The sequence below is a fragment of the Monodon monoceros genome, unplaced genomic scaffold (assembly GCF_005190385.1).
Source record: "Monodon monoceros isolate NGI ecotype Baffin Bay Population unplaced genomic scaffold, NGI_Narwhal_1 Super_Scaffold_20, whole genome shotgun sequence".
NCBI classification, from domain to species: Eukaryota; Metazoa; Chordata; class Mammalia; order Artiodactyla; family Monodontidae; genus Monodon; species Monodon monoceros.
Genome location: NW_021703777.1, coordinates 3,103,530 through 3,117,536, shown reverse-complemented (window position 1 = coordinate 3,117,536; position 14,007 = coordinate 3,103,530). Strand labels below are relative to the sequence as shown.

The 14,007-nt window shown below is 42.6% G+C and overlaps 1 protein-coding gene across 6 annotated transcripts in view; it reads right to left on the bottom strand.

The window, feature by feature from the left end:
- Positions 1-14,007, bottom strand: part of RAPGEF2 (Rap guanine nucleotide exchange factor 2) — a 244,588-nt gene that overhangs the window by 82,660 nt on the left and 147,921 nt on the right. The window contains exon 1 of one of the 6 annotated variants that reach the window (XM_029234933.1): positions 9,770-9,838. The exons of 4 other annotated variants lie outside the window; for them this stretch is intronic. In XM_029234933.1, the coding sequence (XP_029090766.1) occupies positions 9,770-9,823 (54 nt within the window). In that variant the 5' untranslated portion in view covers positions 9,824-9,838. Of the gene's footprint in view, positions 1-8,864; positions 8,925-9,769; positions 9,839-14,007 lie in introns of those variants that run through there. One more of the 6 variants, XM_029234934.1, reaches the window with a different exon arrangement.

The window sequence follows — 14,007 nt, the reverse complement described above, 5'->3', positions numbered from 1 at the left end:
GACAAAGCAGTTCATGATAGTTACAACGTGTCTCTTAAATAAGTTGTCCTTAAATATACCTTCTACATATATTTGGGGTTTGGGAGAAATCTAGAACAAATATCAGTGCCAGATTTTATGCTATGGTATAATATAAACAACATTTCTGGGACTTCCCTAGTGGCCCAGGGGTTGGGAGTCCGCCTGCCAATGCAGGGGACACGGGTTTGAGCCCTGGTCCGGGAGGATCCCACATGCCGCGGAGCAGCTGAGCCCGTGTGCCACAACTACTGAGCCTGTGCTCTAGAGCCCATGAGCCACATGAGTCTGCGAGCCACAACTGCTGAAGCCCATGCGCTTAGAGCCCGTGCTCCGCGACGAGAGAGGCCGCCGCAATGAGAAGCCCATGCACCACAACAAAGACCCAACACAGCCAAAAATAAATTAAATAAATTAAAAAAAAACCATTTCTACAATAAGAGGCTATGTATCAAAATGTTACCAATGGTTTATCTGGGTAGTAAAATTGTGATTCTTTTTCTGTCCTTGTCTTCATCTGTTTTCTAGTTTTTCTTTAATAAACACATGTATAGCTATGTATTTTTTAAAATTATAAATAATGAACAAAACTAATAAGGGACAAACCACAGACCAAACTGACACCTAAACAGCCATAACACAAAGCAAGCACTGAAATTTAGCTTAGCTATTCAAAGGGTAACTCTTGTAAATAAAATAGTTTTATATTTAGGTAAATGTTACCCCTAAAGTAGTATGATTTTGACATTTGATTGTTTCCACAAGTGGAATGAATTTCAGTAAGAAATAGGAGGCCTTATACGTTAATATTAAAGTATTATATTCATATTTTTTAATTGCCATTTAAAATAAGAAAAGTATACTTTTAAGAAAACAAGTAAGTCTAAGATTAATTAGCCATAAAGAAAAAGCTAATTTCATCCTTCACATTCTCAATTACTGGAAACCTGACATGTAAATTGTGCTCATCATTCAACTTCTGCCAACCTCGCTCCATCCCCACCAACCCAGATGCTGTAGGTCCAGTGACTACAGAATCCTTCCAGATCCTTACTGACAACTTGAAACAATCTTTTTCACCAATATTAAAGGTACTATGAACTTCTCGGTTTCAGAAAATTCAGAAAAACTACATGCCACGACACTCCCACTTAACTCCAAATTTTTCTTAATTACTGAGAAAAATAAAAAAAGAGAGCGCTTTCACTATTAAAACTTAGAGTAAAAATGTCAGGTTGAACCCATTCTTTTTTTCCCAGCAGAATAGAGACAATCAAAGGTTACAATTCTACGCCTTTTTTACAGTCATGTCTCACTGTCTTTTATTATGAAAGGTGTGAAGTTGTGCACTAGAACTTAAAATTAGTGAAATGTTCACCTATCGGAGATAACCCATAATAAGGTGCTCCCTCATAATCTGTATTTTCAAGATCTTTAAATTAGAGCTGTAAGAAAATAAAATGGTTATCAGAGGAGATTACACATATTTTCAGATATCTCTGAAAATTACCCTCTACCAATACATAACAGAATTCTAGCTTTTTCTACATACCTAAATTAGAGATGAGATTCTGGATTAATCATGTTTACACAAACACACACACATGCATGAAATACATGCATACATAAGGGGGTATGTTTTATTTTATAATCAAACCAAGTCAATATTATAAACCAGTAATGTACTTCTTCGGAGTTCACTAAAGAGGAATATGTACCTTACTAACTCAGGAGTGTTTTTCAGTGTCACTTTATTGATCAAAAACTGTAAAGTGAGTCCATGCCTATGATGTCTCTGAGAACAGCCTTTATAATGAGCAGGTAGTGTAAGTGATAAAGAGGATCTGGTATTACTGATGTGAAGTGAGGAGACTGGAAGCACGTGGGGAATATCTGTGTAAAGGCTTTACAGAAGAAACACTGATTGGGGGTTGACCGATACATTATGCGGATATGGCATTATCACAGACTGTACAAGTAAATAAGATCATTATGTATCATATACACACACGCCATGTGTATGTGTGTGTGTGTGTATAGAGATAGATAGAGAGAGAGAGAGAGAGAGAGAGAGAGAGAGAGAGAGAGAGAGAGAGGAACACAGCATAACTAACATAAAAGGCCCATGCTGGAGGTTTGGTCAACAAGAAGAAATGGCAGAGGTTGACAAGTGACCAGTTCTGCGTGGCCAGGGTGTTTCTAGACCAGCAGGAAAGGGAGAGGCAGGGACCAAGGGCCCAAGAGGCCAGCGTGTGTGCTACACTCTACGTGATTCTTTAGTGCGGGTGCTCTCTTGCATCATCTCTTTACGTGCTTTAGCGTGTAAATGTGCATTTATGGTCTCTTGTATGTTTTTTAGCAAGCTTCTTATCTATGTTCCCCAAAACAGACACTTTTACTTACCTCGTTCTGTGTAACACCTAAGATAGTACTAACAGCCCTGGCATTTTAATACCGTACATGGAAACGATCACAAGCATGTGTCAGTCAGACCTCTGAAAATAAAGACCATTTCTTAATGATGAAGAGAAATAAGGACGTCAGAGAAAGCAAAGATCTTAGGACAAGGAAATTAACAGAGACCTTGAGGAAATTTACTAACTTTCATTTAAATCACACACACACACACACACACACACACACTTGCACCCTGTTCTCCCTCACGAGTATATCTCTATGTATATAACGGCACTCATTTTCTTTTGTTTAAAAAAATTTTTAAAAGCTCATAACTAAATCATAATCCAAATAAAATATATGGATAAAGATAAAATGGTCACTTGATCTAAGTAGAAAAAATTTTCAAAAGTTTAGAGAAGGGGCTTCCCTGGTGGCGCAGTGGTTGGGAGTCCGCCTGCCGATGCAGGGGACACGGGTTCGTGCCCCGGTCCGGGAAGATCCCACGTGCCGCGGAGCGGCTGGGCCCGTGAGCCATGGCCGCTGAGCCTGCGCGTCCGGAGCCTGTGCTCCGCAACGGGAGAGGCCACAACAGTAAGAGGCCCGCGTACCGCAAAAAAAAAAAAAAAAAAAAAAAAAAAAAAAGTTTAGAGAAGATTGCTACAGACCTGACAGTAGTAAGTTGCCTTTTTTTTTCACTAGGTACATAAAGTAAGCACTAAAAGGTACTTCATTAAGGATTTAAGTTAAATAAAAATACTTTTTACATGATTATTAAGCACAGGAAAAAAGAAGGAAACTCAACCATCACTCTTCAAAGAATTCTTAAACAGATTACCTGAATAAAATATTTAAGAGTCAGGCCTTACGGTCAGGCCTAAAATCAAGGAAATGGACTAAAGAAATTTCAGTTTATATTTCAGGGATAATTATATCTACATGACCAAATTTACAGAGTATTTATTTTGGTTTAAATTTAACATCAGTATTTCAAACATATAAAGTATGATATTTTAAATGAGAAATAAAACTGTAACTTTAGTCTTACTATGGTTAAACAGTTAAAGAAGAAATACTTGATATTCTAATAAGATGCATTTTGAGCATTCTTTTTTTAATTGATCATTCTCTTTTCCAACTAATCTTAATTGATTTTATTTTTATGTAGTCTATATTTAAATCGATCATTACCAAACAACGTTTAAAAGCAAGGATGGAAAGTATGCTTCTTCTTTTGACTAAAAGTAAGGATTGTTCTTTAATATGTCCTACAATGAGATAGAGCTTTTTTCAATCTTATACATGCAAGTTGTGTATGCAATGCGTTGGCAAGTTCTTAAAATATATTTCTTTACTTCTAACAGGGTAAAAAGATCTATTATTTGTTGCCAGGGTTTCTTGGCCCAAATCCAAGGCAAGATGACCTTGTCCTTGAATAAAACAATAGGATATTGCTTCCTCTCAGGCCTCCGTTAGCTAGCACAGTGGAAAATCTCCCCAAGAGATAGTAAGAGATAGTTTATTTCATCTCGGGAAATATATCTGTCATAATAGACAAAATAAAGATCAGATAAAGAAGAGGTAGAGTCTTAACCCAAAAGAGGTGTAACTTAACACCTATGATTAATCTTGGTGCTATTTTCTACCCTGCTAAGGAAAATGCATCAATCAAATTATATTAAAAAGACACTCTCCCCAGTGTTTACAGACCAGGTCAGATTGTCATGGTAGGATGAAAGCAATTTTTTCAAAACTGAGTTTCCTGGAATCTTTTCTAGTTAAAGACAGGAGCCGGGGTGGGAGGGAGAAGGAGGTTACACTCCTTCGCTGGATCTTCATATTATAGTCATTAATTTGTCAAGTGTCCTAACACCTTCCTCTCTGTCACCTGTGTTGACCTACTCTCGCTGACATAATCTATTCCAATAGTGATGATCTCATTGTTTTTCTCATAACCTTCTAATTCCTTATATCTTTGGACTCTCACTTGCCATTCTTCCATCCTACAAAAGCCTTCTCTCTTCTGTACTCTTAACAGTTGATAAAGAGTTCTGAATTCCAACCATATTCTTCACACCTGGTATGAGGAAGGGGGCGAATTCACTCCAGATACGATGTCTCATCTAACCGCAGAGACCAAAGCAATTACAACAATTAATAAAATGAAGAATTACATATTAAGTGGCACTAAATCATTATTCAGAGGAAGCAGAGATAAATATGAACAGAAACAAGGAGCAAATGAAGGTCAAGCACAGAGCACTGCAGGCTGAAAAATCGGAAAAGAAAAGGGGCCCTTAGCATCTGTAATCAGAGCACCTTGTCCTAACCGAAAAAAGCACAGTTGGGAAAAAAATATGCTCCTAAGCGAGAGAATGTAGATGACAGAGGTCCTCGGTGACCAACAGGAAGTCAGACTCATGAAACGATGACTTGTGGCTACAGACGAGCCACGGCCAGTGTGGACTTCAGAGAGGTGGTCGTGAGCAGAAGTCGGGCTCCATGGCAGATGCAGACTCTACCAAAGCAGAAATGGTACCAAAGCCAGCCTCAGGGCTGCCCACGGAGTACAGGTGGCCACGGTCAGGCCGTCTGAAGTTACAAAGGGAGCAGAGGAAGTTGAGGCATCAAGTTTATGCTTAAAGAGTTAAGCAGCAATTAAAAATGAGAAGGTACTAGGCTTCCCTGGTGGCGCAGTGGTTGCGAGTCCGCCTGCCGATGCAGGGGACGCGGGTTCGTGCCCCGGTCCGGGAAGATCCCACATGCCGCGGAGCGGCTGGGCCCGTGAGCCATGGCCGCTGAGCCTGCGCGTCTGGAGCCTGTGCTCCGCAACGGGAGAGGCCACAACAGTGAGAGACCCACGTACCGCGAAAAAAAAAAAAAAAAAGGACAGAAGCTTATTGACTGCATCTATCAAATAGTTTTATAAAACTATTTTTTTAAGTTTGTAAAATAATTTTGATCATGATATTGTTGCCCTTTTATATGAACTTGGAATGTCACACATACCAGGAAAAACAAGAGTAGCCAAAGAAAAGCAAGCATGTTTTTCAAGTCGTGTATTCCAATAATTCACATCAGCTCTGATAAGTGTACAATCCAAACACCTGATTTAGACTAAATCTAGCCACAGAAGGAGAAGCAGTACAGGGTGGTGGTTAAAGCAGGGCTGTGAAATCAGACGCACCTGGGCTCCAGTGATGGTTCCACCACTTACAGTCCTGGGAAAAAGGTATTTTTTAATCTCGCTAAGCCTCATTTTCATCGTCTCTGAAAAGGTGCTAATAAATCTTTCTTTAAAGGGTTGCTGTGGTAATTCGGATAATATGTAGTACACAGTGCCTGTCATACAGTAAGTGCTCAGCGAATGATAGCTATTGCTGTTTATTCCCTGCACTCAAGGAGGCATGTTCTTACATAAACCACTTCTTAAAAATCATCATTTCATCACAACTGAAGTCTCATTTATTGTAAGTACAGCGCACTACATATATCAATAATTTCTATCAGATGTGCAAAGGAAAACTAGATGATCAGTTTGATAATACCAAGTTGATTTATTTTAAGTGATTCATGTAAAAAATTTACAAAGTTTCTAAGTCATCGTATATCGCACAACTTTCAAAGGCACGCTGAAGGCACCCTCCTCCCGCCAGTTCATCTGAGGTGGGCAAGAAGGCGGGGGGCGGGTAGAACACGGAACAGCTGGTAAATGGAGCAATGGCCTTTCCTGTCACCCCCAGGTTTTCCGCAACTTCTTAAGCCTGTGCAACTTTTCTTGTGTAACATCTATGAACAGTCTGTGCCACCAGTGTTCCAGAGCAGTCTTTCTGAAATGTAGTTTTAGCATACATTCTTTTTAACGTTAATAATCTCCTTTTATTGTCAAAAGCCCCCAAATCACAAGGCTCCCCTGGAGACGGACTGAGCGCCAGGCGGCAGTGAGAACAGAGCCCAGTGCTGGGGGCCATCTTGGCGACGCACAGGTGTTCACACCTGGCCAGGTGGAACCGCGACAGGGAGGAGAGGTGACAAAACGTATACAAGGCACTAGTGTAGAGGGTACATGGGGCTTCACTAACCCAAATTTATTCGGATGAGAAAGTCAGCAGTGTTTACTGTGCACCTATTAAGCGCCAGCAGCTGAGAGAACGCACGGCGCCCGACAGGGAAAGAATAAAAGCCCGTGAGATCTGAAAGATTCTCACAAAGTAGAAAAACCGAGTTTACCCCTGCTCAACCACAGCTTCAAAAAAAGCCCCCGATTCAGTGTTGTTCCTTTTAGTATCTCACTCACTTCTGTAGTCAAAGAAGCAAAGCCACTTAAAGAGCCACAAACTTCTCCAAGAGGCGAAAACGGAAGTTATCTGTGACGTTACCAAACTTCACGCATTTAAAATGAGCTCTGACATTATCCTCGTAAAGCCTCATAGGTCAGAAGAGGGGTGTCCCACTCACGTTTGCTCAACAGCTCTTTACTGAGTCACCTATTATGTGACAGCCGGGACACTGTTCTGTTCACCTCCTGCATGAAATTAAAGTCTTAAAGGTCTGCTCATTAACCAGCAAAGTCTACATAACCAAAGGCCTCATCAACAAGGACCACGCAGCAAGATCCTGAGGGCACCAACTGACAACCCTGCCCCAGAGGATGATCTGGGCGGCGAACTCCAGGACCTCAATTGGTAACAGAAATATGGTGGGAGATACCACTGACACGCTTTCTAGATATCACTTGACTCAAAGCTATTTTATGGCTACGGTTACTTTTGTCAAAGCATTACCCTGGAATTCACTAAAACGTAAAGCACGTGTTAGGAAATAAATACGCTTTACGGAATAGGCGTCCACACACTATTTGGTATTACCTGGCCCAACTGCTCCTTTTCATAAATCTAGTCCTACTTTTTCCTCCCCCGCCAGTAAACTATTTTCTTTGTTCATTAAAATTATATTATTATTAATTTCAGTAACCCCCTCCCCCCATTCTGAGAAAGGACATGTGAAAAAGGTAAACAAAGAGCCTGTGATTTGAACTTTGCTTCTAAGGTTCCTCAAGGGCAGTTTAAGTAACACACCTTACTGGTCCCTGAAAAAGTCCCGAGTGCAGAGGAGCTTCACGTCAGAGGTCCTGTTACTAAAGTCTAACTAGAGTAGAACTTCTCTATAACAACCTTTCTTATTAGTGAAATTAAGTATAAGGCTGGTCTGTTTTTGGATCTGATCCGAAGAGATTTAATTAGCGAGGTACCACAAGAATCTCATTACGAGGGGGCTGGGCTCCAAGCCCTGCATCATAACACGCCTGCAACACAGCCACTGCCCGGGAACATCCCACCCACTCTCTGGGCGTGCAGGGCGATGCCTTATGCGTAGCTTCATCTAAGAAAACCTCTCGGATTTAGTTAACAGTTTTGTTCGTGATGGTGAACAAAACCAAATTAGATCCATAAACCTAGGCATCTAAATATTCTAATTCACGGCCTTCTGTCTATAAATTTTCAAAGCCTCAGCAATTTACCTCCGTCTTCAAAGTTTAACAGCTCAATCTTTTTAGCATACGTAAAAGATAATTCCTATACCCTAATAGGGTACTTGCTAGATGCCAGAATATAAAAATAGGCATTTTAAAAATACTTAGACTAATTACTATATATACTGCCTAAATGTATGCATTTTCATTTGGGACATTTAAATATATATGTGAGACACGCACATATGAATTAGCGTGATGGCAGAAAGCTTCCAACATGGTGGTACAAAGGCAGCAAAGTGAGAACTCACATTCCTAGAACAGGAGGCTGGGACTTGGTATTAACCGCAGAAAAGTGTTTCTCACAAACAGCAGTAGCTGTCTGTGGGATTTCAGCGTGACAGATGCAGAGCTGACTCATGGGATCAATTGTAAAGAAGCAATACTTGTGGCATTAAAACAAACAAACAAAATTCCGTGTTCTCACCACCTGTTAATTCCTGTGAAGAAGTCAGATGAGTCCCCCTGATGGTTTTATTACCAAATCAATAACCGAAGCTCTCCTCCCTCCTTCAAGCCTACATGTGAATTCCGTACCGCAGACGCCTGTGCCCAATAACCTTTTCATGATCTCTCGTTAAATTCAACGATACAAAATATTTTAAAGAGACTATTCAAGTGCTGAGTTAAAGCTGAATTGCCAAGTTTTAATTTCTGATTATAAAAATCAGCCGTCCAGTGTTTCACAGTGTTTGTGATCTTGCTTTAAATGGACTGCTGGTCTTGTTGGAAAAAATGGTTAAATCACAACAGAAGTGGAAGAACAAGCCATCTGTAACTTACCCTCCCTCCTCCAAGCAGACTCTCAGACCCTCTAGAAAACATGCCTCCCCTGAAGAGACACAGCGATCATCCCCATTTTAAAGCCGTTCCCTATGACGCAAGGTGGAAGCACAGCGGCATTTGAGGTACTTACTGAATGTTTCTCCTGCTGGCCCATAACTCCATGGTTAGCTGGGATTGCTAGTGGTTTCATAATGAAGAAACATATGCTGGACTGAACTTACACATCATGTACCAGTCTCTCATGGATGCCAAGTCACCCTTGACGGCACTGAATTAAAAGAAAAACGAAGAAGAAAGAAAGAAAAAAAGAGGAGGAGAGCCAGCTGCAGCTTCAAGTCTCACTACCGGTGAGCTGAAAACCCTCATACTTGTGGACCAGAAAAGGGATCCACACGACCCTGCCGGTCTCCATTTTCATAACGCTGAAACTCTAGCCATCTCCGGCTACGACGAGACTGAGGAAACCTTATCCAGCTCTCAGTCCTCCCGGAGAACAAGATCATTTCTGAGACCGAAGAACGAGAGGCAAAAGAAAAGGGGGAAAAAAAAAAAAAAAGCTAAAATGGCTGACTGCACACAGACTCCCCTCCAAAAGGCTTCCTAGAGAATGATCTCGGTCAGGGTGGTGGAGGAACCAGTCTTCAGCATTCAGCCAAGCATTGTTAATACTCTTGTCTCATTTGCAATCACACATACGGACCCCTTCGACCAAGGAAGAAAGGAGAAAGAGAAAGAAAGAAAGAAAGAACCAGGGCAGAGCGTGTGAATCGGGACCTCCTCCCTGGCTGCCAATGATGCTGACGGAGCGGTGACCAGTCATCTCTGTCCCACTCCACTAACCAAGTTTGCACAATTAATCTCGGCGGCATGACACTGATGGACATTTGATCTAATGATGTCTGTCCCTTACACTCAACACAAGCATGACTGCCAGCAAGAGAGTCACTAACAGAAACACGGCACACGCACACACACAGTCTTGAGAAGCACGAGTCTGAATGCAATACACCAATATAATTACATTATTGTGCTTACTTTGGAGGACCATGGCTGCAGGCAGTTGGCATAGCAACGCACAAGGAAAGCCATTTCCTGGGTAGAGAGAAAGCTTCCTTTTCTAAATAAAAAATTCCTCTTAGGAAACAGGCGGCATTGCTGCTTCCTGCAGAAAGCAAGACACTGGAGTCTGTCTCTTAACCTGCAAGGCTCACACTCAATGCAGTTCTAGTGATGTAAGTGGATTTCTCTCTCGCCCTCCCTCTCCCTATATACACTGAAATATTCAGCTCAAACGGTACACACATTCCTTAAGGCTCGCCCCCTCCTCTACTTAACCATTTCACTCATTAAGGTAGCAATGGACAATTCAGATAAAGTAACGAGCTCTTGCCTGTATTTTATCAGCGGCTGTAGGTTAAGCAAGTCTCAGAGGGATGGAATCCATTGATTGCTGACTCCAAATAATATCTCTGAAGACAGGGTGGGAGAGCAGAGCAAGGACTCACTTGAACAGCTTTGAACTAAAATATGATTTTTCACCAAGGGGAAGAAACAGGGATGGCTGTGACCTCGTCCCCACCCTCGAATATCACCGTGCTGTAGGAAACAAGTACCCACCAAAAATTCACAAAATGCAAGCTTTGTATAAATTTAGAAGGCGTGATTTTTCACAAACACCCATACACACACTCGGGCACACACACACAGCACCTTGCAAATTATATCAAAATAAACCCACTCAGGTTTTTTTTTTTATAAAAACCAAATCAAACTTCTTTTAGAGGTAGAAAGTTGAAATTTAATAAGGTTGTGTAATTCTACCACACTGAATTCCACCCGGGTTAGTAGGTTATTGGAAAAGACAGCATTACTGTTGACATTTTAGCTTGGAAGCCCTGGTCCGGTTCTCATGGTCGCACCTATCTATAAACGGTATCCACGATCGAAAACAGCTATGGAAAATCTAGCTACTTGAGTACCTGACTTTGGAGCTGCCCGTACCCGCTGCTCCCTAAGCTGGCTCCCACACCACTTATTCTCTTTCCTCTCCCTGCACACCTGAAGGCAGCCAGGCCCTCCACTTCTCGATTTGGCATCCTTCTACCCCCAGCATGCCCCTTCCACAGACTTCTTGTATCATCCACTCAACCTCTCGCCCACAACTAGAGGTTCTCCACTTTTTTTTTTTTTTTTGCGGTACGCGGGCCTCTCACTGCTGTGGCCTCTCCCGCTGCGGAGCACAGGCACCGGACGCGCGGGCTCAGCGGCCATGGCTCACGGGCCCAGCTGCTCCGCGGCATGTGGGATCTTCCCGGACCGGGGCACGAACCCGTGTCCCCTGCATCGGCAGGCGGGCTCTCAACCACTGCGCCACCAGGGAAGCCCTCCACTTTTTAATATGTTCAGGTCACTCCCATCTCAGACACAAAACCAAAACCAGAAACATCGCCGAGAGCCTACATTCTCCCGTGGCTACTGTCTGACCTCTTCCCCACTTCACACCCAAACCTCTGAGGAATCACCTACTTTGGTTCCGTCACTCCCTCACCGCACCGCCCTCTCAAATGAAGGACCACCACGGTCCTGTTATAATGCCTGAGACGTCGACCAGTCACCCTTAACACCCTTGTCCACATCCGATCCGTCACAGTATCCCACTAATTGCGTCTCTACCTTCCCTACAATCCAGATTTCTCTCCATCTCCGCTGCTACCATCCCACTCCAATCATTATTTTTTGCCGCGAAAACTGCAAAAGTCTCCTTACTGAACTGTCTGGATTCAGTTCTAACCTCGTCCACTCAACCCATTTGACAGACTGCCTCTGAGATCTCTGAAAAACTAAAGTCTGGTCATTTCATCTGAATCCACTGAGCCCCCTTTTCAAACCCAGACACACGCATGGCTTCCCACTGCTCTCAGCGCACAGACTACAGCTCTTGTGGTATCTGCAAGACCTGCGTGTCTTCAAGACTCACCCCACACTCAGACCCTCAGGTCACCTCAGCGGCTCTTGCTTCCTTGAAGGGGCAAGGGGACCTTTTCACGTGTTATTTCCTCTGCCTTGAACTCGCCCTCACCCTCCCTTTCCTGATCGACTCCTACGCCACCCCTCAAAACCCACTGGTGAAATGCCCTCAAAGCTACCATCACGTTGTACAGCACTCTCCTGTCATGCCGTGAGTTCATGCTTAATCACGAACTTATGTGCAATCAGTGCTTGCTTTTCCCCTGCTACACACCCCTCTCCTCGATGGCTGACACCGTGCTTGCCCGCGTGCCACTGGATTTGCAGTGCATAGCACGCTGCGTGTTGTATACAATCAACACTTTTTAAATGAAAGAAACCCCCAGTGACTGGGAATGGACATTAGCAAGACCATATTTGATCCTGTAAACCAGTCCCTAACACAAAAAGTCCCAGATATTTTTCTATAACAGACAAATGAATTATTTAAAAGTAAACAGTGCTGTTCTTTGACAAAGGGAAAAGGCAACATAACAGACCAAAGAGAGTCTCTTCAACAAATGGTGCTGGAACAAATGGACATCCACACGCAAAAAGCATCATCACCACCTAGAAACAGGCCTTACGCCACCCACAAAAATTAACTCAAAATGGATCACAGACCTAAATGTAAAACGCAAACCTACAGAACTCCTACAGGATAATAAGAGGAAACGTAGACAACCTTGAGTATGGTGATGCCTTTTTAGATACAACACCAAACATGATGCATGAAAGAAATAATGGATAAGTTGGATTCACTAAAATTAAAAACTTCTGCTGTGGGGCTTCCCTGGTGGCGCAGTGGTTGAGAGTCCGCCTGCCGATGCAGGGGACACGGGTTCGTGCCCTGGTCTGGGAAGATCCCATATGCCGCGGAGCGGCTGGGCCCGTGAGCCATGGCCGCTGAGCCTGCGCGTCCGGAGCCTGTGCTCCGCAACGGGAGAGGCCACAGCAGTGAGAGGCTTGCGTACCGCAAAAAAAAAAAAAAAAAAGGGCCAAAGACCTTAATAGAAACCTCACTAAAGAAGATACACACATGGCAAATAAGGACATGAAAAGATGCTCCACACCATACGTCATCAGGGCAATGCAAATCAAAACAATAACGAGGTGCCACTGTTCACCTCTTGGGATGGTCAAACCCTCAGACACTGACAACACCAAATGCTGGTTAGGATGTGCAGCAACAGGAACTCTCACTCATTGGTGATGGGAATACAAAATGGTGTAGCCACTTTGGAAGGCAGTGTGGTGGTTTCTTACAAAGCTAAACATACTTCTACCTGATGATCCAGCAATCCCACTCCTTGATATACACCCAAAGCAACTGAAAACTTATGTCCACACAAAAACCTGCACATGAATATTTATAGCTATTTTATTCATAACTGCCAAAACTTGGAAACCACACCAAGAGGTCCTTTAGTAGGTGAATGTATAAGTAAACTGTGGTATGTCAGGACAGTGAAACATTATTCAGCGCTAAAAAAGCAACCAGCTATCGAGCCATGAAAAGACACAGAAAAACCTTAAGTGCATATTACTAAGTGAATGAAGCCAATCTCCAAAGGCTACATACTGTATGTATTCCAACTACACGACATTCTGGAAAAGACAAAACTATAGAGACAGTAAAAGGTCAGTGGTGGTGGAGGGAGGGGAGGTGCACTGGGAATGAACAGGCAGAGCACAGAGGATTTTTAGAGCAGAGAAAATACTCTGTATGATGGTATAATGATGGATACAAGTCATTATACATTTGTCCAAACCCATTTGTACTATACCAAGAGTGAACCCTAAGGTAAACTATGGTGTTTGCACAAATACGATGTGTCAATGTAGGGTCATCCTTGGTTAAAAAAAAAAAAAAAAAAGTACTATCCTCGTGAGTGAGGCTATGCATCCATGGGGGCAGAGATATATGGGAAATCTCTGTACCTCTTTCTCAGTTCTGCTGTAAACCTGAAACTGCTCTAAAAAATAAAACCTTGAAAAAAAAAAAACAAAAGGTAAAAGCTAGAAGCAACTCAAGCGTCCATCTATGAATGAATGCATAAACAAAATGTGGTATATACATATCAATACAATGGGATATTCGGTCTTAAAAAGGAACAAGATTCTCTAACGAGCTACAACAAGGACACGCCTTGAAGACACTGCTAAAGTGAAATGATTCAGTCACAGAAAGACAAACACTGTATGACTACACTTGTAACAACTTCAAAGACAGAAAGGAGAATGGTGGTGGCCAGGGGCTGGGAGAA